This window comes from Peromyscus californicus, unplaced genomic scaffold (assembly GCF_007827085.1).
Source record: "Peromyscus californicus insignis strain IS unplaced genomic scaffold, ASM782708v3 Scaffold_13__1_contigs__length_99412109, whole genome shotgun sequence".
In the NCBI taxonomy this organism is placed as follows: domain Eukaryota; kingdom Metazoa; phylum Chordata; class Mammalia; order Rodentia; family Cricetidae; genus Peromyscus; species Peromyscus californicus.
In genome coordinates, this window is record NW_026294424.1 from 44,920,015 (window position 1) to 44,947,980 (window position 27,966).

Consider the following 27,966-nt stretch of genomic DNA (forward strand, 5'->3'; position numbering starts at 1 on the left):
GGCACTTTGTAAATCTGTGTTCAGATAATCAAGCCTTAATGACTCAACCACAAACCTTGCTCTGATTATGAAAAAGTTCCTAACTTTGTATCACACTTACCACAGAACATCATAGTTGTGCCCTAATTTTAATTCCCTGCAGTCAGGGAACTAAAATGTGTGTTCTGTATATGTATACCTTAGTCCCTGTACAAGGCTCAGCAGAACTGCCAATGGCTATCAATGGTCATTGACTCCATGGTTCAATGTTCATTAGTGGTATTCACTTACATGACCACTGAATAAACACTGACTGACCGGGACTCGCTATCCTGAGCAGTGGAGACAGGACACGTGCCCCGTTTTCAAGATACAGCAAAGAAAGAAAACAAGCCTGGAATTCTTCCCGTTGAGATCACTGCAATGAAGGACTAAGCAGAGTAAAGGTATTACAGAGAATAATGAAATATAATCAAAACATTCCATTTCAACTGACTCACACGTTCTCTAGGAACAAATCTCCTAAACATACAGCATTAACAGGATCAACTGACAGAATAAGTAGGAAGAAATGGGCAGGTCCAGTGCTGTACAATTACACTCAAAACACTTGGAAGGTGGAGGACTCTTTGAGCCCAAGAGTTGGGAGACCAACCTGGGCAACAGAGTGAGACCTCATGTCAAAATGAAAAGAGAGGAAAAGTAAGGAGGAAGAGGAAAAGAAGGGGAGAAAGGAGGAACAAGAGGAAGAGAAAAAGGAGGCGGGGGCAGGAAAACAGGAGGAAGAAGTAGGGGAGGGGAGGGAAAGGAGGGGGAGAGGGAGGAGAGGAACAGGAGGAGGAGCAACAGCAGTCAGCCAGGGCCCATTTGTGTGATTTCATTCATCTGATTTCACATGAAACATGGGACTGTCCCCACCCTTACACATTCCTACTAACAACAGGGTCCTTATTTCTGAGGATATGAAGATGGCTACTGATGCTACAGGCATCTTTTCCTGCACCTGTCAATCGGACATTGACAGAAACAGACTCATGAACTCCAGCCTTAAATGCAGACTCAGAATGGCTGGAATTATGCCCTTTATTGGTCTTTTATTCTGGCTTGCTGTTACTTTAGGGTTTTATGCCAAAATATAACAGGTAGTGTGATGAAGTCCTCAGATACACCCAGTGACCACCAGAATTGAATTGTTTTTGATTATGACAACTTCAGAGATACCATACACAAAAGCACTGATTGCATTTAGGGCAAAACCACAAATATGAGCTACTACAGACTAGCATGATTATAATGAAATGTGTTTAGTGTTTTTTTGCAGACGTAAGCCCATGAACTTTCTGAGGATCGGACACGAGGTCTGACATGAGACTTGTCACCCTTCCTGAAGTCCTGTGATTATGACATGAACAAAGAACACCTGCTCTGGCCCTCCAGATAATGCCAGAATCAGACAGGAACTTGTGCTCATCACTGTGAAGGGGGAAAAAAAATGACCTACAAAGAGGTATAGAGCTAACAAGAGTGACGGCTGTAGCTAAGAATGAGCAAGTTTTCTCACTGCTCCATCCCGAATGGCTAAAAACTCAGGAAAAGGATTTGTCACCAAATATTCCCTACCTCAGATCATCACAAAATGCCCCATGCTTCTACGGTTCAGTTATGGAAAGACTTCAGAATCTCTCACAGCGGCAGGAAAAGCTACAATAGATTAGAAAGAATTCCTGAAAGCCGACACCCAAGTAATAAACAAAACAAAACTTCAGCCGGTGTTAAGAAGCATCTCCTTGGGCTCATTCCCTGTAGGCCACTCCACTCAGGAAAGGGTCAGAAGGAAAGGGTCCTCTTCATAAAAACCTATCACACTGAACTAAGAGGACCAACCAGGAACATGTATGAATGCTTTGTCAAAGACAGAAACAGAGACCACATGCCTGATGGCAGTAAGGACTCAGAGCTAATTCTGGCCATACTACACCCAGTGAGTGAGTGAGTGAATGAGTGAGTGAGTGAGTGCGTGTGTGCATGTGTATGTGTGTCAGAGAGAGCTTCACAGAACTGCTTCATGACTTCTACACATATATGTGGGTCCAGGATCCAACTTGGGTTTTCAGGCTTAGCAGCAGGTCCATCATCCACTGAACCATTTCGCCAGCCCCAAAGTTTCTTCTATTTTAGAAAAATTATATACAAACACAAGTAAAGTTAGTGTTTACACACTCCATCACTGACGGAGGGAGGAGGGAGAGAAGAGAAAATGCACAGGCTATACCAACAAGACTGATGTTTGAACACTGTCCGAGTTAGGTGAGAAGAGAGGACAGGAGTTAACTAACAATAACATCCTCAAGACTCCCTAAGTCTTCCAATAACATGTTCACAGGAGCCTAACCTCAAAGGGAAAAACTTCACCCCAACAATCTAATGTAAAAACTGAGAACTCGGCAATCGTTTTCAGAGCCCGTGCTGAAGAATCACTTGCAGCGGAGTCCCAGAACCCATCCCAGGATAACAAGACTCAGAGCCTGGCCAGGGACAGGACTGGCAGGCCAGGGCCAGCAATCTCTGTTAACGACCCTGCAGGTGACTCCTCCAGGCGGCTCACACCACTGGGCACTGGGTCTCTGAAGCAAGGGTAAGCAAAAGAAATGGGAAACAATGAAATAAAGGTAACCAGAACCATCCGAATGGATGTGATTACATTAATGTAAGCCCATCTATACAAATGTGTAACTATAGATGTATAAAGACATGCTGAGTGAACTCACAGGAGCCTGGCCCCCCATGTCTATCTTGCTCATACAGTCAACAGGAGCACAGGAAACTGACTCTAAAGCCAACTGAAACCTGCTCTTTATGAACCTTCTCATCACTAGATACAGTAAGTACCGGCCTCATGAGAAAAACTCTCCTAGTAACTATGGAATCCACAGACAACACTGGCTGCCTTCCTATGAATATATCTCTCAGGTGTGTAAGAGTCCTCTTTCAGTAGCTGTCTAGATACGATGCTCCTGGCTTGGACTGGCTGAAATCAACCAGGTTTTAAGGAGTAATCGCCTCAAAATATATTAGCTATGTACAGAAAGCATGGGGCATATCCACTGCAAAGACCTTACTGAACGTAACTGAGAAATTCATTTAACTGCTTGTCTATCTGAGGTATGTGCATCTCAGAGTATCTGAGCATAATTTAATGCAGCAGTAATTAACTTAAAACACAGTCCTTAATGCCCATGATTTCTATTTACTACACTAACAAACAATGAAAGGCAAAGCCTACAGTTCCCAAAGGATCACACACGATGACAATCACCATATCACAGGGAATACATTTATATTTCCAGGGTTCAACTACAGAGTCTATTTTTTATTTTGATTTTTAATAAGTTGACATCACATCTTTTTGGTGAAAACTATAAACTTTACTATATTAACCAGAAATTGACAGAAATATACTCCAAACTACATGTTCAGAGAAGTAAGAAGCCCTTAAAAAGAGTTGAAAGGCCATCCTTGGGTTGGGATAGATCTTACAGATAGAACACACAAAGCCATGAGGTCAGACCCATGGTACTGTGTAATAAATAGATACCTTCTGAGATGAGAACAATTCATAATTCTGTAAAACCAGACTCAAGATTTGAAACTACTGTGCAGATTCATTTCCCCTGAATTCTTTTACTTGTATATAGAAACTCTGTAAGCTAAACGGGACCAAGAGCATCCTAATTTTAGAAACGAAAAAGGCCCACAGTAACCATTACGTAGTAACCCAAGAAGATGTTGCCACTTAAGACACGGAGGCAAGATTATTCATCAGAAGCACCGGGCAACAATCATTTAACCCATGGTGCCATACTTCTCTTGTCTTAAAAAGTTTTATTTATGATGACTGCTGTTTATGTGCACTGTCCAAGTGCGTGTGGAGGTGAGTACACGCCCTAGTGTGTGTGGAGGCAGAGGACAGTTTTCAGGAGTTGTTTCTCCCTCCTTCTACCTTTATGTGGCTTCCAGGCAGCAACCAGGTTTGTGCTGCAGCATTTTACCTGCTCAGCCATCTCACTGGCCTGTACGTTGAGACCTGAAAGCAGTTCTCCACATTCGCCTACAGCACAGGAGGAATATCCATTATAAGGTTCCAGTGCTCATATTCCAAATGCCACTGTAATTATTCTGCTAACTCGAAGCACTCTGCTTTCAGGAAGCAGGAGCAATCATGTGGGCAGCTACCCTGTGATTATCAGCACCAACCGAGAGCATCAGTACCAGTCAGAATCCAGGCAGTTTCTCCCACGGCTAACAAAACTTTCCCTGGGGGAAGTGGCCCTTGCCAAAAGCATAGGACAGTTTGAAAGAAAACCAGGGTCTATGAGTTGAGACAACCACGCTCAAACAGTCTCGCTTTCCAGCAAACTTGCCTGGTACCCGAGTTCCATTTATAGACATACACCATCTTCCCCTCCTTCATCAACTATACCCTCCCCAGCAAATGCTAAGTGTATTACAGATGTAGTAACAACTCACTAGCAACATAAAGGACTGTAATATTCTAAAGGAGAAAAAAAAAGAAAGTCCTTGGTTAAATGATGGAGAGAAAGAGGGTATACTGTTTACCTTTTAACACTACCAGCAATGACTCTATGGTGTCTTCCATGAAGAAATATATAGACTCTGTCTAAGTTCCCTGCAGTTATACAAGACAGGACAAGGCTGAAAGTCAAGGTGGCACTCCAAAACACACTGCTGGATCCTTCGTGAGGCTTCCCACCACCTGAGTCCGGCTCAGCCCTGGCCGGACTGTGTGAGGCTTCCCACCACCTGTGTCCGGCTCAGCCCTAGTCGGACTGTGTGCACTCATAAGTGACTCCATTTTCACTAGGCCTCAGTTCATACTTGATCTAAGTTCTTTCTGCCTGCCTTTAAATCCATCTCAGTTACATGGCTGCAGCACAGGAGAAACAGCATTTAAAGTTCTTAAAGAGCTCAAAACCACAACTTAAGCAAACCATACTTTTGTACAATGTACATAATTTTTCTTTTACTTGCTGCTCTGAAATCTGGGGTTGTTGGTTTCACCCCGACCCCCGCTAAAGAATGCCATGTTGACAAACTTATCTTAGTTTTAATGTGTCCTATTTAAATATACACCTTCTCAAAACTCAGTGTTTCCTTTACCTGACACATATAAATTGTGTAGGTCTACAGGTACCACGACACTTCATGTATGTATACAGAAGTTCCGTGGCGGCCTTTCTTTTCTCTCACATAATGAAAGTAATGGGCAGTTTACAACAAGGTCTAGTTGAGCAAAACAAAAAGAGGGGCATGTGGCTGTGCAGACAACAGGAACCCCAGATGCTACAAGAAGCATCTGGCTAACACACAAGATCGTGGAGGCTTCTTTCTTACCACAACCACCTCTGCTAATCATGGCTCCTCAGTGTTCAAGAGCTAACAGTTCATCTCCATCTCCCAGATACACAGATCCTCCTCACTACTGGTGCATAAGCTTCTTAATGGCAAGTTTGGAAATCAAAAACGTGCACAGAGTTCAAACACAGAAAACATAAACCAACATTAAAAATAAGCACCCGGCTCGATCCCATTAGAGCTTACCACTGGGTGACATGCACACACCGCAAGTCTGAACTCACGAACGTACCTCTTTTGACTTTTCCTCTTTGGTAAATCTTCCAAACTTTTCTATCATTTCAGCCACAAATATAACATCCATTTTGTCAGAAAAGTTGGCCGCTTCCACAGTGTAGGCCAGCAGCTGTCGGGCTGTAGCTACAGCATTTGTGAGATTGAGGGGCATCTATGGAAAAAGGCAGACAGGCACTGGATATTAAGGACTGGCATTGACATCACTAACCGGCTTGCAAAATCTACCAAGGAACTAAAACCAAGAAACTTCTCAAATGGTTTTTTTCAATTCAAAAAAAGTTGCATTTTAACAACAACAACAACCAAAAAAAACTAAACTGAGGGGAATAAATCAAACTCAGAAATAAATAAAGTAATAGCTAAAGACACAGTAGGTTAATATACAGCTTTATCTACTCTCTGCTTCCAGCTGCTCAGGAAAGGCCTTCCCAGTTCTCCAGCTTCAAGGGTCGGGTAAAAGCAGGAGCCACTGATTCAGTCCTGATCTCCATGGTTTAGAGCACTGCCAGGGCTGTTTTTCATCTGCTAACTTCCTGACTGACACCCTGAGAGGAGCAACTGCTGCACAGAAGGGAAGCTGGTACTGAGGAGCAGAGAAAACACCAGACAGACACCACGTTCTGGCGAGGGAAGGTTAAAAAAGGAACACAGAAGCAGCGAACATGAGAGTCAGCCCAGAGATCCAGGGGATCCCTTCTGACAAAGAGGTTATGGAAATATAGAACTAACAACCCAGATACATCTGGGGCTCTGGCTGGTCAAGCAGTAATGGGAAAAGATGGGGTATCACAGAGCACCTGGTCCCAAAGATAGAAAAGAATTTATACCCAACACTCACTCTTTATCTGGCATTTAAAATACACCATACTTCATTCACACCCCAGGTGAATCAGAGCGTCCTATAGTTACCTGATTAAACATATACAGAACTCTAGTGACATCATTTGCATACTGGCAGCGAGAATAATCGTCGTCTGCCCAGAAGCCGCCTCGGTCACATCTGCGCCAAGCCTTCCTTTCATCCTGTGTGTTTCCAGGGTAGATCCCACTGCCATGAGTGTTCCGGGTACACTGAAGATACGCTGTGATGCCTGCCAGTGTCCTGGGCCATCTACACAGGTAGAAAGAAAATCGTCTCAGAAAACCTAGAATGGTAGAGGTTGACCAGAATAATGATGGCACGGGAAAAAAAAAGAGAGGACTGAGACATGAATACAATCACAGAGAAAAACCACAAAGAAACACAACTCCTGGGAGGGTAAAGACACAATGCTTTTCAAAGTTACAACAAATTTATTCAGTCTGTCACCTGAGAATATTTTCATAGCATAATGCAATAAAATAATTTTTCTAAAGTAAGAATCTAAAATCTAAATACTACTAGAAATGTTCAAGTAAATGATATTATAGCCAAGAACAATGAAAATGGGTGCGATGTATCAGTTTATGTACCTATTTAATAAATGTTATATCTTTGGAATTATATAACAAGTATGCTATGGGAGAAGATTCTTGCTCAATAAAAACAGAGTTTGGCCTTTTGGACAAGTAGGGCTAGGAAATAGGAAGAGTGAAAAAGCCATAGCATGTCCTTTAGGACTATCCTGAGAACACCCTGTCTGCACAACTGACCCTTTCAGTGGCTGCTGGGGAACTAGAAGGGTGAATTCCTGTGATCTCTTTAACTAAGTGTAACTGGCCGTGTCTACACCGCAGGCTTAGCTGAAGATCGGCTTCCCTCCTGCCGTCTGGGAGGTCTGGTCTGTGCTCAGCAGAGAGAGCTGAAAAGAGCAGCCATCCCTCAGCAGCAGCCTTGGTGCTGAGTCTCTGAGGGGTGTTCCTGGGCAGACACACTGCATGATGGCTCTTGGCTGCCTTTCTGATTCTACTGGAGTAGGAACTTTGTGTGAAGCTTACCCATGGACTCCTCCAGAGCCTGCCTATGCCATTTACCTTTAAGCTCCCACTATGTCTACACAGAGATCCTAAGGTTTCACAGAGGAGACCTTGTAGTGAATTTCTGAACACCTCCATCACAGTATGCAACAGAATTAATCAGTGAAAAGTGACTCTACCAGGAGCCACTCCGGCCTGCTGACGTAGCACACCACCTGTCAGAGCTGGGCGAAAGCTTTGGTATTTGAACTCATTTCTCTAATATCGAAAATGAAGCTGTGCATACTTAATACAAATTATAACTGATGTATAGCAGCAGAACCGCTGAGTGAGATCAATCATATCAAAATAGAAACCATGATCAAAAACTACATAAACAAATCAAGCAACACTATACCAAACGTCATTAATGCAGCAGTGCTTTAATACTGCAATACCTTAAGGAGGATCAGAAGATAAATAATTCATTCACCAATTAAGCATGCAAAACACTCAAAAATTGAATGAAAGACAAAACCCAACATAAATGGAAAACATGATTACCTCATAAAAGATGTTGAATGTAACAAAATTGACAAATGTTGCATATTATACTTTTAAGTACTAAATATAAGCATAAATAGTGTTCAATGCACATGAAGACTCACTCAGTGGCAATGATGAATGTGCACACACACACACACACACACACACACACACACACACACACACAAACACACACGTTTTAAAAGAACAGTAAAAACAGAAATGAGAATAAAATGAGTGAAGGACGTTACTGCTGCACTGTTCCACAGACTAGAAAGATATACACTAAAAGTCTTTCTTACTCTAAAACTGTAAGGGCTACAGCCAAGAGGTAGCAGTAGCCTCCCCACCAGAAACAATGCAAACTTAGAATTAAACAACCTTTATACATGATTTAAAAACAATGTATCCAAAATGGCTGTATAAGTTTGCACTCCCACCAACAGTGGAGGCGTGTTCCCCTTGCTCCACATCCTCTCCAACATAAGCTGTCATCAGTGTTTTTGATCTTAGTCATTCTAACTGTCAGCACAGAACCTTCATCTAGTAACTGATGGAAACAGACACAGAGATTCACAGCCAAGCACCAGGCCGAGCTCCAGAAGTCCAGTCAAAGAAGAGGGATTCTATGAGCAAGGGGCATCAGGATCATGAAGGGGGAAGTTATAGCTACAACTGAACCAAGCTAGTGGGAACTCATGAACTTCAGACCAACAGCTGTGGAGCCTGCATGGGACTGGACTAGGCCCTCTGCATAAGAGAGACAGTTGTGTAGCTTGGTCTGTTTAAGGGGTCCCTGGCAATGGAAATAGGATCTATCTCTGGTGCATGAACTGGCTTTTTGGAGCCCATTACCTATGGTGGGACATCTTGAACAGTCTTGATACTTGGGGGAGAGATTTGGATCTGCCTCAACTGAATGTACTAGGCTTTGCAGACTCCCCATGGGAGGCCTTACCTTTTTGGAGGAGAGGATGGGGGTGGATTGGGGGGGAGGCTTGGAGAGGATGGGGGTGGACTGGGGGGGAGGCTTGGAGAGGAGTGGGAGGAGGGAGGAGAAATGAGAGGAGTATCTTTGGTTGGTATCTAAAATGAATAAAAAATGTCTTAATAAAAAAATGAAATAAAATAAAAGCAATGTATTTATTTCATTTATACTAGAAACTCATTATTAAAAGCCTCTGAACACAAAGGATATTACCTATGGAAAGATGAGTTACAGCAGCTTGGAAAGTCATTCACTCTCACAGGCCCTCCTCCATCTAAAGGGATCTTAACTGAGTCCGTAGATCTCACAAGACCCCTGGTGTCCTCCAGATCCCAAACAGCTGACTCCGGCTATATAGTGGTGTTCCTTTCCCAAGTCCCTTCTGACTCAATTGCCAGAATTACTGAACAGGGGAAGAAAAGTAGGTCTATGTGTCTCCCCCAGTGATGAGGTCTAGAACTAAGTGACTGTGACTTAAGAATACAAAACCTTTCAAAGTTCATCATAAAACTCACCAAAATATATATATATATATATATATATATATATGACTGTCATCAACCTGTCAGAAAACTGTCTCCCTGAAGCAGGAGTTTGCAACACCTGTAACAAGCCATCTGCTAAAGGGAACAAGTGAGGGTTGGACATATCAAGACACACTGCATGCATGCATGCAAATTTTCAAAACATATGTCTTTTTCTAAAATAACTATTCTTCCAAAGACTCTTAAATCAATAGTTATCAAATAAAGTTTAAGTATCTTTTACTATTTTTCTATAAATGATTCTGAAATTATCATTGCAAAGAATATTCCTTAGACATATATCTATGTGTGAATATCCATATATGTGTACACATATACATATATCAAGTTTTGCTACTGAGGATGAGACACCAATTATATGTCTTTGAGAATACCGAACTTTGGGACAAACCAGGCTTTTCCAGTATTTTCCATGTCACTGACCTGAAATCACCTTTGTTGTTCACAACCCTCTCTGGTGGACAGTACTGGGCAGAGCTTTCTAATACCACAATATCAACAGTTCTTGTATTATTCCCACGTTTGGTCTGAACATGACAGCCCCAATTTCCAGTAGATCCAGCCTGAATATTAGAAATGGTTAGGGCACTGCAGAAAAAAAGAAAAAAAAATGTAAAAAAGGAAAATTAGGATCCTAAAGACAAAGCAGAGCCATAACAGGGGCAGGAAGAGAGCACAATGGTTCATAACACAAAAGAATTCCAGAAGCTAGAGGGACAAAGAACAGTCAGTCCAGAGGGGGAAAAATTGTTGTAACTCACACCTTTTCAAAGATTCTGAACAAAATGTTCATGAAAAAAGGACCAATGAAGTGATTTAAAAAAAAAAAAAAAAAAACAATGTAAGGAGATGAGGCGGGAGAGATGGCTCCGTAGTTAGGAGCGCTTGCTTTTCTTGTAGAGGAACAGGTTTAAGTTCCCAGCAGCCCACACAGCAGCTCACAAAAACCATCTGTAACTCCCAGTGGCAGACGGTCTAATGACCTCTTCTGGCCTCCAAGCGTACTGCCTGCACATGGTAACCATACATACTCATAGGCATAGCACTCACACACATAAAAATAAATAAATAAATAAATAAAAGGATTTAACAGGAAATGCTTTGTCGAGAAAGATTATACTAGAAATAGGTGGATTAGTGAGCAAAGGTGCTTGCCACCGCGCTTGGTGACTTTAGTTTGAGTCCCAGAATCTACAAGGAGCAAGAGAGAATCAATTGCTGCAAAGTCCTCCGACCTCTACACATACAGCATGGCATGTATAGAGGAATACATGTGCATAGACTAAATAAATGTAACTCTCAAAAAAGATTAGTAAATGATCAGTTAATGATTCCTAAAGAAGTGTCTACATGAAACTATGTTTCTCCTTAGAGCAGTATCTCTCCATAATGGTCAGTAAATCTCATTCTCAATATGAAATCATAATTCTCTAACATAAACCTATTAATTAAAGAATAAGAGTCAAAACCTTCAATTAACCTCCTTTCCTCTATATGATCCACCATGCTTTGCTGTTATGTAGACACAAATGATAAGAAATAATTAGACATAAAGCATGTATCATCTTAATTAACTTATCAAATTATGTCTGGATGTGAATACACATTTGTCTGGTCTCCTAAATCACCAAGGGCTAGCTAGCATTCTAATAAAGACTCTGAGGCACTGTTACATTCTGAATCATCAAAGAAAATGAATAATAGCTTTCCTAAGTTAAGAAACAAGTCAACAGCTGTAATAAATATTTTAATGATGAGTGACATAAGAAGCAAATTTCTTTATTAAATAATCATTACATCCAAAGATATTCTATGCTGTGGAGTTATACTGAACTGGGATGAAATCCACAGAAATTGAGGTGATGAAAACTCTACATAATCCAGGTTGCAAGCTCAGCTCAAAAGCCTTCACCATGCAGCTCCTTTACTATGTGCCTAATCCTCAAAAAGAAAAATGTCTGGTGTTCCAACTAGTAAGATAAGTGTCAAAACCGAGTATCTAGTGAACCATAGTGGTACATACCTACAATCCCAGTATCCGGAGGGTGAGACAGGATGATCACAAGGCCAGCCTAAGCTCATAAAACAGCAAAAATATCCTGTGTGTCTACATTCTAATAAATTACTAGCCTAGTCATTTGAAAGACATGGTTTAAAAAAAAAAGAATTGAAACTTACAAAAAACTTGAAACTTACAAAAAAATGAAAAATTTACCTTATTTTTAAATAAACACAATGATTCCATATGGGATGTGACTGTCTACCAGCCACTATGGAAATAATCATAATTTAGAATCTAATTAGGCAAAGGACACTTTTCTTCCGTGATTGTGACACAGTACTCATTTGGACCACCCTAACTGCCTGAAGTCCCACATCTCAAAACATGGTACCATCAAAAGGAATGTGACCTGTTTCTATGGGGACACTGTATAGTACTGGCAGTTAGCAGCCATGTGGTGTCCAACCAACGTCACTGCCTCAGAGCATGAATGTGGGCCCCCGTGTAAGCAGCGCTCTGCACAGATCTTCATAAACTATGCAGACATTTTTTGGGGGGATAACTTTCAACAATGCTTTCAATGTCTAAAAGCATCCACTGGGATAAAAGTTCCAGGAATCCTCTGGAGACAGGAGATTCAAGTAGAAAGCAGCAGCTTGAGTTTCATCTTGTAAGAAAACTACAACCACCGAGTCTTACAAATGAAGGATGGAGGACATCAAGAGACCGATAAGGAATCAATGTGCTACAACCTCACCCACTTTAACAGCCACGTGCTTCCTTTCTCTACACATTCGGGGGTGAACTCTGTGTAAAAGATTCTCTATCTTCATATGAAAGACTGTCATGTCAGTCAAATGTTTCTACCAAGAAAAATGTTAGGCCACCTTGTTTTTCTTAGAATTAATGTTTTGTGCTGCTGTAAAAAAAAAAAGATTTATATATACTTTAAGTATGACTTCAGAAACAGATTTATAAAGTAAAGCCACTTTAGTCATACAACTTAGACTTTTAAATTAACCAAAGCTCTTTGCATATAGAAAAGTCTATTATTTTTAAAGTTTTGTTGTTGCATTGTGTCAATTATTGCCTATTTATACAATAAACTCCCTAAGAGTGTGTAATTAGATGAGTTTTGACATATGTATATGCCTGTGTAATTATCACCACAGCAAAGACAGTGTAACAATGAATACATCATTCCTTACAATTAACAGCACCCCCAATAAGGAGTTCAGCACTGAGGCCGAGCCCACATGAAGCCATCCTTTCTGCAGTCGGCAGCTCTGAACACATTAATGAAGGGTGAGTATGTGGATATTGTACTGGGAGGCACAGAGTCACCAAAAGCAGATAGAAACTAAAGACGATTTGAAGCAGGAAGAAGGTACTGCAACTGGGAAATAACTTGGGCATTCTTTTTTTTTTTTTTTTTTAGTTTTTCGAGACAGGGTTTCTCTGTGTAGTTTTGCGCCTTTCCTGGAACTTGCTTTGTAGACCAGGCTGGCCTCGAACTCACAGAGATCCACCTGCGTCTGCCTCCAGAGTGCTGGGATTAAAGGCATGCGCCTTTAAAGCCCAAGCCTTTAAGCCCAAGGCTCCTCTAACCCCAGACATATACAATTTTTGGAGCTCAAAAAGTTAGAAGACCAGAGGTAGTAAAGTAAAAGTCCAGATGTCTTACACAGGGAACACATTTAAGGGCTATGGATGGAGCTCAGTGAAGAGCATTTCCCTAGCATGTGTGAAGCCATGGGTTTAAACCCTAGTGACGCCAGCATTAAACACACGCATATTTCAGTGGCCACCTAACAGAGATACAGAGCTAGGAGTGGAAGGTTAGCCTAGCTGACTGCCTAGCCAAACAAAACTTTAGTTCTCCTAAGAGGAATACAACAGAAACCCAGGAGAATTGAGTCATAAAAGATTTTCCCCAATGAGACTAAATATTTCAGATTCTGCGAGCTAAGAAGCAACACAAACATGATATTACATAAATACTTATATAACCATTCGAAATGTGACTGCTGATAAATGCCAATTCACAGTGGGCCAGAGTCAGCCCACAATTTGAATTCTTTATCAATATTCCTTTCATTATACATTTATAATAACATCAGGGGTTTAACCCTACATGGCTACTGCACAAATATTTTTAAAGACCATATTCAAAAGAAAAGTAGTCATGAGTGATGACTCCTTCAAGATTACTCAGATACTGGCGCTGGAGAGCAAGGGTGTAAAAGCATCCATTCTAAACATTAGAAGACATAAAATGAAAATATGCTTCCAGAAAGAGGGCAGAGTTTTCAAAAGAGAAACTGTAAAATAGAGAATTCATCCCTAAAACTCCTAGAGTTGATTTGCAGTTCAAAGAATCCTTACTTTCTCAGCAAGTTTTTCACAGCATCCCTGCCTTGGCAGTGTGGGAACTGCAGCTTACTCTAGCAGAAATTCTAGCCAAACTCTAGACAGACAAGTAGGCAGTGAGCAAGACATGGAGAGAAAGCAAGCATCACGCTCCTGACCAGCACCCCAAGAGTAACAGCACACACGCTTTCAAGCTGGTTTTCATACTTTATAGAGTTCATTCAGACTAACCAGCCATGAGACCGACAGCTCAGAGTTATACTCTTACACTACCAGTAAGTAGGTGGGAAGATAAAGTATGTTAAAAACATAGCATTAATCAGAAGACAAAATAGTAGAAGTGTGGTGATTCCTAAAAGAGAAATAAAAGTTTAGTAGCAGAAACGGTTAGCAATTAGGTTTGGCACTAAAAGTTTACATTTTCCTCTTAAAACTTGGAAGAAAAAGACTTCAACTTTAAGTGCTTCCTTTTTATATTCAGCTTTTTCTCCCCAAACTGGATGAAGAGATGGTTAATTAAGTTCCAGCGAAACACTGCCACTCCCAGAGGGCAACAAAGCCAGGGACATGGTACCTCGCAATCAAGGAGCAGTTGTGAATCATGTTTTTCTCCACAAAGATCCCTTGAGACTCATCGGTCTCCACGATGCGCCCATCCTGATACCACAGCACTTGCATGTCCTGGTCTATGTACGAAGCCATGCACTGGAAAGGAAGGCTGTCTCCTTCAAACACAACCTGGCGATGAGATGGAGTCATGTAGAAGGATGGCAGTTCAAGGGGGGGATCTAGAGACAGAGAAACGAAGAACCGAGTGAACAAAGGCCAAAGCATGCCGTGTACTACATTTAGAAGCTACAGATACTCTGTGGAAATTGATATAAAAACTGAAGCACAAGCACTCCTCAGGACCAGCATTCTAACGTCCTTGGGACCAGCAGTCTAACGCTAGTACCAATGGGACTGTTGAATCAAGTCACAGCTCTGTGCTCTCAGCCTCCCAGGGTCATGTCCTGGAAACTTGGTGCCCAGTATGGCAATGCACAAGATGATGAAACTTTTAAAAGGATAAGTCTCCCAGGAAGTCACCAGGGCATAGGGGTGCTGCCCTCAGAAACTGGTCTCCTGGAATGAGTTTATGAATACGAGATGGTATAGCAGCCAGAGCCTGGCTCCTAACAATGTGGCTTCCTGTCTTGAGATGTCATCTCCTACTTCCACACATACTCCTAGTATGATGCCATTATCATGAGGCCTTCTTCATGGGAGACCGAGAACACTGCGGAAGCATGATCTTGACCCTCAATCCAAAACTGAACTAGCAAAGGAACCTCTCTTATCTAGAATGTTACTCAGCTTTGCATATTTTGTTATAACAGAAACAAAGCAACACAAATAGATCACTGGAGTAGAACCAAGTTGAAAATGAAACCATCTGACATTCATTTCTGGTATTCAGAACTCTTCCTTTCCAGGGATGTCCTAATGCCACCAGACAAACACAGAAGGAAAGAAAGAGGCCAAATCATAAAGCACTGAGATCTAGAGACTGGAGCTACGGAAGAATAAATGTTGGTGGCTATCATTTTAAGATACATTTTCAAGAGCCTATTTCCTTGGATTAAAATGCTTTCTTCTGGTTAAAAAATTATGCAGATAGTGGAAAAATTTAAAACATTTAAAGAAAAAAGTCTTTTTAAAAAATAAGTCCCTTATTTCAATCACTGTTTCAAAGATTGTAATTCCTTCCAATGTCAGAAAAAGGGAAAGATTTTACACATATATGTTTTTAAAAAGTATACAAATACCACTGATTCATTAAAAGGACTTTAAAATATTTAGTTCATTTATCTAATACAACAATTCTGTTGTCAGCAGTAGTGTGTAATAATCAAAATAAAAAAATATGCAAAAATATATACAAAGAAATGAATCACTGTGGTATTTATGGAGTGGGAAATTATTAACAAGCTAAAAATGCAGCAAGAAGAAAGCTTTTACAGTACAGCTCCGGAATGCACCAGTGGGCTCGAGCTTATATCAAGAAGTAAGCTTACATTAGCTTAACTTTCACATAGGTATCTTTAGGAATAGGATGGCATTTTTTTCTTCCTCTGACAAAATACAGGAAACGGTGGGGAAGTCCAACATGAAGCTCTCAACGCTAGCCATCCCTGAACATGAAAGCAGATATGTCTGTAGTTTGTTCTCTGGGTTTTTGTTTCAGAGTCGGTCTTAATTTTCATTCAGAGAACATCCCTTGCTTGTAAAATAACAATACTATTGGCAATAAAGAGAAAGGGGAGAAGGACAAGATCATTTATTTCATGTCTATCAGGTGTCACTTTCAGTTCTTACGGTGCATTTTATCACTTTACACAAGGTAATGGTGCTATTTCTCTCATGTCTGCAGAAACTTGCAAAAATCATGATTTTTTTTTCAATAACTGTATGTTACATATTGAATGGATGTGCCCAAAGTCATTCAACTATTTCTCTGTTATTACGAACTCCAGCATATGCTTACACATAAAGTGATCAACTCCTTTGAATTAACTCTGGGATAGAGAATTCTTAGATCTTAACTCTCTATCAATCCTTTATGGACAGACACAAACTGCTGAACTATAGTTCAAAGGTCATAGGCAGCTAAGGGTGTGACTTGGTGGCAGGACACTGGCCTAGCATCCCAACACAGCAAAACACAAACTGTAAACACCAACCACAAAGGCTATTAGGGAGCCCCACTCCTACCAATAAACAGTGTGAGAGCATCCTGAGACTCTTACTCTCCATGAGTTCTCCATTTGCCTACTGAAGAATACATGATCACTCTGCTGGTCTCTGAAACAGGTTTTCATAAAGCAAAGCTGTTCAGAACCAAGAACAGCTTACCCCAGAGGCCAATGGAAGAACTGTTTTCTAACCCAGCTAGGCTAACCACTGGTTTACACTGAGTATTATTAAATTCTTCGAGATTAATTGTTGTGCTGAGATTCTGTTAAAAGAACTTCAGTCTGTCAAGAAAAACATGGTAGCAAATCAAAACACGGTAAACGCTCCCCCGTTTGCTTTCTCCCTTACCGCATGTTAAGAGCTCCTGCTTCACCCCCGTGACTGGCTGGGCCTGCAGTGACTTAGGATAAACACACCTGGTGTCCCGCACAGTGATGTTCCTCTCCTTTACCCAGCGATGCATCCACAGTATGTTACAGTCACACAGAAGGTACTCAGTCTGAAATTCTCTGTAACACACAGATTAGGACGATAGTGAACAGCATCATGTAGCCGCTGGGCTCTGTACTGGTTCCTTTCTGTTCTAACAGCTGACCTTTTTGTTGTAAAGCACAAGGCACAGACTGTCAACTGGCTAGAGTTTCTTTTCAGTGCCCTGTCGTCCAGAGTGCTGGATCTCACCAATACCTCCCATGATCCTAGGACTACTTCTGATCAAAGTTGATGTAAATCAACAGAATGAAATACGTCTCAGGCATCTTGCTTGTCCCTCTTCTATGCACCACGTCTCAAACTCTGGGGCCCTTCTGGCCAGGTCCTAACCCACCCTATCAAGCCTTTACCTTTTACTGGAAAGCACTTGATAATAATTTGGGGTCTTGCCGGGCAGTGGTGGCGCACGCCTTTAATCCCAGCACTCGGGAGGCAGAGGTAGGCGGATCTTTGTGAGTTCGAGGCCAGCCTGGTCTACAGAGCGAGATCCAGGAAAGGCGCAAAGCTACACAGAGAAACCCTGTCTCGAAAAACCAAAAAATAATAACAATAATAATAATTTGGGGTCTTGAAGCCTTCCCAAATTTTACAACATCGCTACCATGTTCTTGGCCTAAATGGTGCCACTTCTACTGCTGATATTGGCAATGAAATAACAACATAAAGGAACAAAGGACTACTATTGTGAGGTTATATTCTGGACATCTGAGTAGACTGTAAGCTCTTCAGAGGTGGGGACCATTTTATGACACTCTTCTCCTATGCCCTGAGTGACTCCACATAGAATGTAAGAACAACAATACTTTAAAGTCAATATGAATGAAAACAGAGACCATGCATTTAACAGAACACTTGAATGTGGCCTTGCATTCTTGTAAGAAAGGCAGATTAAGTTATCAGCCCATTCATGTGAACACTCCTTTCACTAAACAACTACTATCCCTGTGATGCACAGTATGATGAATCTAGCTAACAAAACTAACTGTGGAGACTGCCTCTGCCAGCGTGGCATATCTAATAGAAGGAACAAAGCATCGGTATTAACTCAACTCTATGGAACGTTGAGCCTTAAAATAAATGAACAAAGAGCATAGATGAGCACTCTTCTAATACATAATTTGTTAGCACATGGGGTCATCTCATAATTTCAGCCAAAACAGTGGGAGAGAAGGATACAATGCAGCACAAAGGTAATGAAGTTTAAAACATAATCAAAAGAATGGCTTGATGTATTTCTAATTCATAAGTACTGCCATGTAAAAACACTACCGATGTCTCCCATTTCCTTGATGAAATCACTTCCCAGATTCCTATAACTGAGGCTCAAAAGCCAGGTTATCCTCTGCTACCTTATTTAATGTCAAGGGTGTGGCTTGGTGGTAGAGCACTTGCCTGGCATGTGCCGTGGCTTAGATCCAACTCCCAGCACTGGGGGTAGGAGTGAATATATCCTGAACAGAGGCATCTGGTAAAGAAAGAGTTCCCTGGAAAATGACTCAACCCAATAAACTACCCATAATGAAAATGTGATAGACAATTTAACTGTGATTCTAACGGAAATCAGTGTAATTTATAGTTTGAAATAGAGTAATGATTATCTGGAAACATAGTTAATTTTCAAACATGATTCCTTTGCAACCTCTATTTGAGATAGACAAAATAATCTATATAATTACGGAGAACTGTGAATTTGATCTTACTCGGAGGGACTTCTCAATAAACACTCCTAAGAATATCAGTAACAAGCTGGGGATTTATGTGAGAGAAATGATGGGACAGAACTGAATCCTTAAGCAGTCCCAGGATGCATTTTGCAGAAAGAAGAATGGGCTATACTTGGGGCATTTAATTAGTCAATTAAATGAAATTAGAAGAAACTTATGGATCTAAAAATTAAGTCATGAGAAACAACTGCCACCAGTTTATTCACCCTGACTACAGTTGGGAGGGACACATTCTGAGGTGATGGCCATCTCGGTTTGAAATATCTCCCTGTGATTTACCTATGAGTTTCAGGCCAGACGCTGGCTCCAGCAGAAGTCGAAGTTTTGACAATTTGCAAGACATTTCTCATAAAATCTCTTAAGCTACAAAACCACTGTTTGGTTTTTTTTTCCCAACACTGAATATAAATTAAATACAACAAAGAATTCTTACTTACAAAGACCGCAGTGAGCCAAGATAATCAAAAGTTCCTTGAGACAGCGAAGTAAACAAATTCCCTGAAAGGTTTCTAGAGGAAAAGAGGAAATAGGTTCACTTTTAAAATACTTAGCAACACATCACTTTTATTACTTGATATTGTCTCAAATATCCTATGATCAGAACAAAATGTAATGGGGAACTCATGAAAGCTGCTTGAACTCGTCTACAGGAAGAGGGGATGTGTAAATGCTTCCATGAGGCTGGAAGACAGCGGTTTTCAGCCTACACAATGTACTAGGCAAAAGCTTTAAACACTTCCATGCTAAATAAGATTCTTCTACCCAGTATCAGGAAAACTCAGCATTCCTTATGGATGCCCCAGTAGGATGCCTGCTCACATGTTCACTTGGGATCATTCAGGAAAGCAACAAATAAACGTTGAAAGAATGGCCTTCATGGTCAGCAGTAACCAGCCACACACCAAGACTGAGCAGACACGATCACAGTAATAAGCCCTGGGGCTGGAAGGACTCTCGGTGTACAGGGCAACTATGGCCTCAGACACACTCTCATAAGCTCTCTTGGCCCGCTGCCAGCCTAATGCTTTACAGTGTACACCCTTCAGCATGTTGTATGATTAAACTCAACAGTATTAGTGTCATAGTGGGAAATGGGTTAAGGGCTACACAAAAACTATTGGACTAAAGTATCTTCCATGCCTGACTACACGCTCAAGAACCGGAGTAAAGCAGGCAGTATATGTCTTATTTGGGGGAGTGTTTCTGGCAGGTAGGGGTAGAAAATAGGTACCCCCATGTTTCTTTAACCTTTGTTCTTCTTCTTTTATTAATATAAGGTATTTCCATGCATAGGAAAGTATCTTATTTAAAATTTTGACAGGTTAAGGATATGGCACACCCGGTAAGAAGATCAATATGATATTTACTTGTACTGTTGTAATCTTCAAGTTAAATTTCACTTTATCATTAAAAAAAGAAAGAAAATGGGTACTCAATAGTGGTGGTAAATGTTCAGGGTAGAGAGCACATGCTCTGTGGGTTTCTGGCATTAAAGAAGCGTGGAGGTCTCTGGAAAAACTGGCAGCATCATTCAGACACCACGAGGTCTATTCTGTGCACCAAGGGCAGATAAATTTAGAGTTTCTGAGAAGGGGAGGCAGGGGCAGAACAGAACACAGAAAAGGGTAAGGACAGAAGTGTGGGGGTTGTGAACAGGCCAAGCTCTCCTCTGGGGTATGGGCTGAATCCTCAGTGTGGGAGGGAGTGCCACCTATGGAGAGAGGGCAGAGAATGACGGTGGAGAGGGAGGTCACACCCATGCAATGGGATCCTGGGTTGGGATGGAGCCCTGCTATCACACAAATGCTAACACTCAGAATCAGTACACAATGGTCTCCAGGGAGATCACAGGACTGGTGTGGTGAGATGATGTATTATAAGTCCTTAATCTGAAAATCTGAAATCCAACGTGCTCCAAAATATTTGAGCTCCGTGACAACAGCATGGAAAATTTTATACCATGAAACTTGTGTTTCATGCAACGGAGCGTTTAAAATATTGTGTAAGATTATCTCCAGGCTCTGATTACAGAGTTATTATGAAAGAGAAAAGAATTTGACATTTACATTTGGGTCTCACCTGCAACCTATCTCCTTGTGCATATGAGATCTCCTCAAGTGGGAAACACTCTGGTCCTAAGCGTATCTGGTAAGGGATTCTCAACCCATCTTCTGTTCTGAGGACACTACATCTCATGACCCAGTAGTAAGCTTCCTGTCCCTGTGGCTTCTACAAGGCCGACAGTTGCAATTTCAATGAACATGCCACTGATCTTCAGAAACTCTTGGGTACCTACTGGTTCAAATATCGTATGTTTTAAAAGAGTAGAAAGGGTACTTACAGCCGAACTAGATTGGTGAGTCCTCGAAATATGTCTGCGTTCAGACAACCTATGCGGTTGTTTGTCAAGTCCCTAAGGGAAGGGGAGAGGGATGGCTTGATTTAGTTCTCTCAGCTAATGCAGGTCGGAGAGATTCCGATTCAGGTCAAGAACATAAGACCCTTCTTTTCTGCATCTTCCTTCAAGTGAGATACAAATAACACTCCCGAAAATAGTTCTGGTTTACCTTCCTTCTGACACACACAGGCAAGATACTATTTAACTATATTTCAAACATTTACTCTATGAAATTATTCAAGATAAAACCAGAGAAGTAGAATGAGATTCACTCTCTCTTACTATGTGCTAGCACTCCTGAGATGCCCTGCAGAGTCAGTCAAGGGACAGGGCTCGAGAACTCGGCCCAATCATCAAACAGCATTAGCAACTTGTCTTTTGTAACTCCATCCTTTAGATACTCAGACGTTCTGACTATAATGAGGGGGAGAAACACTAAGTTAGCTTTGACCTTACAAATCTGTCATTCACTCTCAAACCAAATGACTTTTAACCACATCTAGGTAACAGCCCAGTCATTCTGCAAGCCCGCCCTAATGTCTAACCATTCCTAGACCTGTCACCCTCTAAATATTTCCTTCTCATAAATCTATATCAAGTGCCCTCCTTTTTATTTGTGCATAACTATTAACTATTATTTATGATGATGATGGGGGGAGCGAGCATGAGCACAAAGCACACAAGTGCCACAGCATGCACGTGGAGGTTGACGGACAACTTTTGGGGGTCGGTTCTGTCCTTCCTTCCTGTATCCGTAAACTAAACTCGTGTACAAGGCTTGCCCGACAAGTGCTTTGCCTGTGGCCCCCTCTCACTGGCACCTTCTTTACTCTCTTACTGTAGCTCACACCTGGAACAAGGAACACACTGAATTTTACATTTAACCAGGGTTGCAGGGAACACTATGTAACAAGGCAACTTCAAACTTTCACCTGCAATGGCAAGCCTTTGTTCATCAGCGGACTTGACTAACTCTGGGGGGAAAAAACTATGATGAATCATTCCTTTTATCAATTGTTACATTCTGAATAATTCAATTCACTTGGAATATTGATAGAGAAATTAGAAGCTTCTCTAAACGGAAATCTCAAAAATAATTTTCTCGCCAGGCGGTGTTGGTGCACGCATTTAGTCCCAGCACTCGGGAGGCAGAGCCAGGCAGATCTCTGTAAGTTCGAGGCCTGCCTGGTCTACAGAGAGAGATCCAGGACAGGCACCAAAACTACCCTGAGAAACCCTGTCTCGAAAAAAAAAAAAAAAAAAAAAAAACCTTTTCTCTTTCCTCTAATGTCCACATCATTTTCTGACAGAGAGAAACACACCTTTTGTTACACTCAGAGTTACACTGTAACAAAGGGAGGAGGGTATTTAGAGTGCTCATTTCCAAACAAAAGCTGCTATATTCCAAACTGTGTACTTGATCACAGCAAAAGAAACACATGCATTTGACTATAACTTCTAAGATCAGAGCAAGTGACCTGGGTGCCTCCTCAATGAGTTTCCCCTTCCTTATTTCAAAGCCACCCTACATTATCTGGCAGTACAGGATGTTTTTGCTCTGGTTTCCCTCTCTTATGGCTTAAGAAATCTTAAGCCACACAAAGCTTGCTCTTGGCTCGTATAGCTCAAGCTCCTTACAATAGTAAAGCCAAGTATTAAATCATGTGGGATTTTTTTAAAGTGGATTTTCCTTTTATTTCTAGGTTTTACAGTTTAAGAAAATGAGGTATCATCTTGTGGGCTGTTGCTTGAACAAGCGTGTTTTGGTCCTATTCATTATCCTAGCTCACTTCTGAGCTTTAAGTGATGTAATTACCACTGACTCTTCGGGAAACAATTTCATTATAGCTCTACCTACTTAAATGGAATTTAGGTATTGATAATGAGTTTCCATTTGGATGGCGAATCAGCTTAAGTTCGTTGATAAAGCAAAGAAGAAAGCGAATGGGTTTGAGTTTCAACTACTCCTGGTAGTTTATCTTTCAAAAGCTACTTAATCTTCCTGACTCCAATTATCTATAACTACAGACAAAAGCATGGACATTGACAAAAAACACTGTGTGTGGCCACTGAAATGAGTGACCTAAAGCTTTGCCAGAAAGAGTCTGGGTCTGTAAAAAAAAAAAAGCTAGCAACCATTAACTACTAACTACACGGCTATCTTCACATCCCACTACATCTACACGTAGGACTTCTTCAGCTTGCAAGCTGTATGCCATAAGCTCAATTACAAGTCAGCTGTTTGGAATTAAGAATGTATTTTCTGGCAGGAAGAACACTGTAAATGGCAATTACCTTCCAAGGCAGGAATACCAGAAGAGCACTTACTGTGCAAGGCAATGCAATGCAAACAGGCTACGGCAAAACCCAGCACAATTACCAGTAATTAAGTTAAATGCTACTGAACAAGATTATTAAACTTCTAGATGGCGGTACTTGAGACATTATTTAGGATAAGGAACTAAGGCAAGAACCCAAGGTTCTCTGAGGCCCCTTCAAAACATTGTCACGAAACTGTCTTTTACTGACAGTCTAGTTCCTTTGGCCTGCATCTCGGCATGGAGGTGTTAGAAGCATTGACCTGTCTGCTACCCAAACAGCTGTGAAGACAGGGATGTGGGCCACACATGAAATAGGTAACATGTGATGATAACAGAAGTAAGAAGTTGGAGGGGAAAACATTATGGATTGCAAGCATCAGTTCCTGGGAGGGATGATTCAAATTGGTCCCAGCTCCAGAGTTCCTGACAGGACAGGGCTTTATCACTAATTCTTCATTGACCTGACTATGCACAGACTCAGAGCCCATTTCCTTCATTCTACTTCTCTAAAAACAGTATCATTCCTTCTTGAAGAGGCTCAGTAAGGCAGAGGAAAAAGTCACTGTCTGGTGGCCATTTGCTCCTGACTCTTCGCCCGCACTGTATAGCGTGTGCACGTTAACAAATCTAATTGTCTCTCTTTGGTCTGTCTTTTGTCATAAAAATCCAGGCTAAGCACTTAGGAGGTCAGTCCTCCTCCTTTACACCTTCTCACTCACATCGAGTCTGTGAGTTGTTCCAGAGAAGTGGGAGTGTGGAAGCAGCCAGTGCCCAGCAGCTGTCTTCACAGAGAACAGAGTGGAGGATGCTCTATGTGCCTTTAGTGCAGTCACTTTCCAAATGTGAGAAACTAGCAGGAGGTTAGCTTGCAGAGTAATAAAGCTTACTCTTCAGGCTTTGAAGTAAAAACACACAAGGAAAGCATTTCCATTAGTGGAAAGCCTGAATTTCTGTGATTCAAAAGATGTACAGTCTGACCGGAGTCATAGCTTGAGGACTGTCTCTACAGTAGTCACTGCTACAGAGCTGACATGATAATGAGTTTGTTAGTGTAAGAGAGGCACCCAAAGCATACTGATAGAACACTTAAATCCTCTCTGTTCTGTCGGGGACCTGGCCAGATGAGCCTCTTTTGTCAAGCTGGAGTTCACTGCTAGCTATAAAAGGAATGGTTCAGACTCCCAAGCAAGCAATTCAAAACTCACAATCTCTTCAGCGATGACAGTCCCCAAAAGGCACCTGGGGCTATCCTGCTAATAAGGTTGTTCCGGAGGTCCCTGTGAAAGGTAAAGTAAGAGTCAAATGGTCAATGCTTCATGAAATATTTCAGCATACTACACTTACCTGCCACAGACACAACCTCCAGTATGGGAGAAAACCACAGCAAAGAAGGTTAAACCAAGATCTCCCCCAGCAGTGAGTGACAGAGTAGGAATTCAAATTTGAGAAATCTGACCTCAAAGCTTTTGTTTCATCAACAAAAGCAGAGGTCATAAAAGGTACAGGGTCCTAGTAATACACAAAGTTCCAACCAGATCTATTTCTTTTGTTTTTTTCCTTTTGCCATTCTTATGTATGCGTGGTATGCATTGTTTGTAAGCATACTTGCAGACATGGGGGTGCATGTGGCTGCATGTGCAAGCGCATGTGTGTATGCACATGTGGGCCCAAGGCTGATGTCAGGAATCATCCTCAACAGTACTTCCTTCTTACTCATTAAGGAAGGGTCTCTGAACCAATCCCAGAGCTTGCTGATGGCTTGTCTTGCTGGTCAGCTTCCTCTGGGGATCTCCTGTCTCAGCCTCCCCAGATTGGAATCACAGGCAGGCTTTTTATATGGATTATGTTCTGGATGAACCAAGCTCACCCTCCCTCTTACAAAGCTAGCATTTTAACCACTAAGCCAGCTTTCCTGGACCACTCACCCACTATGTCTGTAATTTCTTCCTTAGCACACTATACATTGGTCACTAAGCGCATCGGTGGTTGTGCTTGTCACAAACATCACTAAATTGAATTCTTCAAAAAAAAATCCTTAAAATATATACTCTGAAATTCATGTGATTTGTTTTGTTTTATTTTCCCTCCCTGGGATTCTATACTGAAGTTCTCCATAAAGTGAGGTTATAAATAAACACATTATAAATCACAATACATAGCCCAAAGCAAAGACAGAGGAGGCCTGTATCTCCTGTCATTTTATTCTCCTTCTCAAGCAGTCGGACATTTCAATGCCAGTACTCCACCACAGCAGGGCAGCCGTGAGTTTCAGAGTCATATCTCCCTACCCATGAGAGGGTCAGGCCTCTGAAGACAACCCAAGTGTGAGCTAGAGCTCCGCGGAACGGCCAGTACTTCCCTCAATCTCCTAGTACCACACACATTCCTTCCAATAGGTGGCCCACCCAGATGCCCTAAGTAAGCCTGTGTGTTAGGACCAACTCACAACCTTGTCCATTGAGTCAGTGTCCTCTGGTCATCCGTCAGCAAGATGGATGGCAACAAACCAACAGAAAATCCTTAAGCTGCTCTTCTCCCCAAGTCCGTCTCTAAGGAGAACAGCCTTGTCCCTACATAGCCACTCTTGAATCTACTGTGCCACTTCTTTTCACACATGGCTTGGTGACATACACATTGACAGCCAAACAACAGAAATGCTCAGGTGAATGTTCACCAAGCCAGAATGACAGGTAACTCTGGATTCCAAAGTCCCTTCCAATTCGGCTGGGATGTAAAAGGCCATCCTGGAAATAGATCCTGGACTTTGACAATACCTGCTGATACAACATGGAGGTAACCTGCACCATAGGTATCTAAGAACCATGGTTCTACGAAGGACAGTGGAACCCATGCTTAGGCAGTCTATAAGACTTAGACACAGTCCTCTGGCAGCCTTCTCAAACCCACTGCAGCTCAGAAATAACCAGGATCCCTTCTCTACTTATGTTCAAGAACAGACTCCAAAGAATAAGTCTTACGAAAGCTGAGCATAGAGTCCTGGGTTTTCATCCATCCCATCTGAGAGGCACATTCCACATCACTGCTCTACCAGCTAATGAAAACTAACTGCTGTGCATTCTGACTCACACATCCTTTTCTGTCCTTCTTGGTGTTCTTCTAAAAGCTTATTCTAATTACCAACACAGCAGAAATACAATACAGGGGCTGCGTTCTGGGAAGGTTTCCTGGGAAAATTCACACCCACACATTCTGGTAAGGCCGGTCTCTGCTCATCCGTGGCAGAAGTCATTCGCTCACTCACTGTAAGTCAGCATTCCTGATGTGTCACTGACACCGTGGCTTCCCACACTGCCCACGCAGGTGATGAGATAGACACGAAGTACTCTGGACCACTCCAGTTTCACATTTATGAATCCTATCTGTGTCTTGGCCTCCACTGGTACACTTGGTTCTGGTACACTTACTTCCTTGGGTGTTACGGTTTGAAAAATGAAATGTCCCCCATGGGCTCATGTGTTAAATACTTGGTCTCTAGTTGGTGGCATTACTTTTGGAGGGGGTGGAAACTCTGGGAGATGAAGCCTCATTGGCGGAAGTGACTCAGTAGGGGCGGGACTTCAGAGGCAAACAGCTAGCCACCAAGTCTTTTCTCTTTCTCTGCTTCCTATCAGCTATGGGATGAGATGCTTTCTCACACCCACCCACCCAACGCTCATGTGGACTGAAAAGGGGCAAAATGAATCTTGTCTCCTCACAAACCCTCATGCACAAAGATGAAGAAAATCCTGTCAAGTTCTTGATGTCAGGATTTGGGCACATCTTGCATGCAGCAGGAATTCATTAAAGGAACTAAGTAAATTTATACCTAGAGCAATTGAAAAATTGATAACCAAACACGCCATGAAGCTGGTCATCATTAAATCAAGGTGCTCGAGGTAATATTCTCTCAGCCTCACTGGATGTTGAAAAATGAAGTTGAAAAATAAATTATTGTATATGATAATAATGTCTCGAGTCACTCAGGTCTTGTTCAACCCCCATGGCATGATGTGAGCACAAATTTTTTTTTAATGCAGTTTGCAGTGGATATCGAGCACAGACTTTCTGAACAGTGTATCCTATCTCCTCAGCTATTCTCCATTGCCAGTGATCTTCCTGAGAAGAATCTTGATCATGTCTCTCTCTGTTAAAACCCCCAAAAGTTCCCATCACTTGAGAAAAAAAAAAAAAAAAAAAAGCAAAGTCTTTAAAGAAACTTGCAAGGATCCCTGAGACCATGACCCTGTCCATCTTTCAGATGACCCCTTCCTTCATGCTCCCGCGTTCAAGTCTTCCATCTTCATTTACTGTGGTCACATT

At 41.7% G+C, this 27,966-nt stretch overlaps 1 protein-coding gene across 2 annotated transcripts in view; it reads right to left on the reverse strand.

Annotated features, from left to right (window-relative positions):
- The window catches only part of Adgra3 (adhesion G protein-coupled receptor A3), a 104,385-nt gene that overhangs the window by 37,333 nt on the left and 39,086 nt on the right, over nt 1-27,966 (reverse strand). Inside the window, exons 3-10 of one of the 2 annotated variants that reach the window (XM_052734910.1) lie at nt 24,852-24,923; nt 21,269-21,340; nt 19,365-19,436; nt 17,060-17,220; nt 14,550-14,763; nt 10,027-10,191; nt 6,559-6,760; nt 5,645-5,800 (exon numbers count right to left, since the gene is read on the reverse strand). In XM_052734910.1, the coding sequence (XP_052590870.1) occupies nt 5,645-5,800; nt 6,559-6,760; nt 10,027-10,191; nt 14,550-14,763; nt 17,060-17,220; nt 19,365-19,436; nt 21,269-21,340; nt 24,852-24,923 (1,114 nt within the window). Of the gene's footprint in view, nt 1-5,644; nt 5,801-6,558; nt 6,761-10,026; nt 10,192-14,549; nt 14,764-17,059; nt 17,221-19,364; nt 19,437-21,268; nt 21,341-24,851; nt 24,924-27,966 lie in introns of those variants that run through there. The other variant, XM_052734911.1, reaches the window with a different exon arrangement.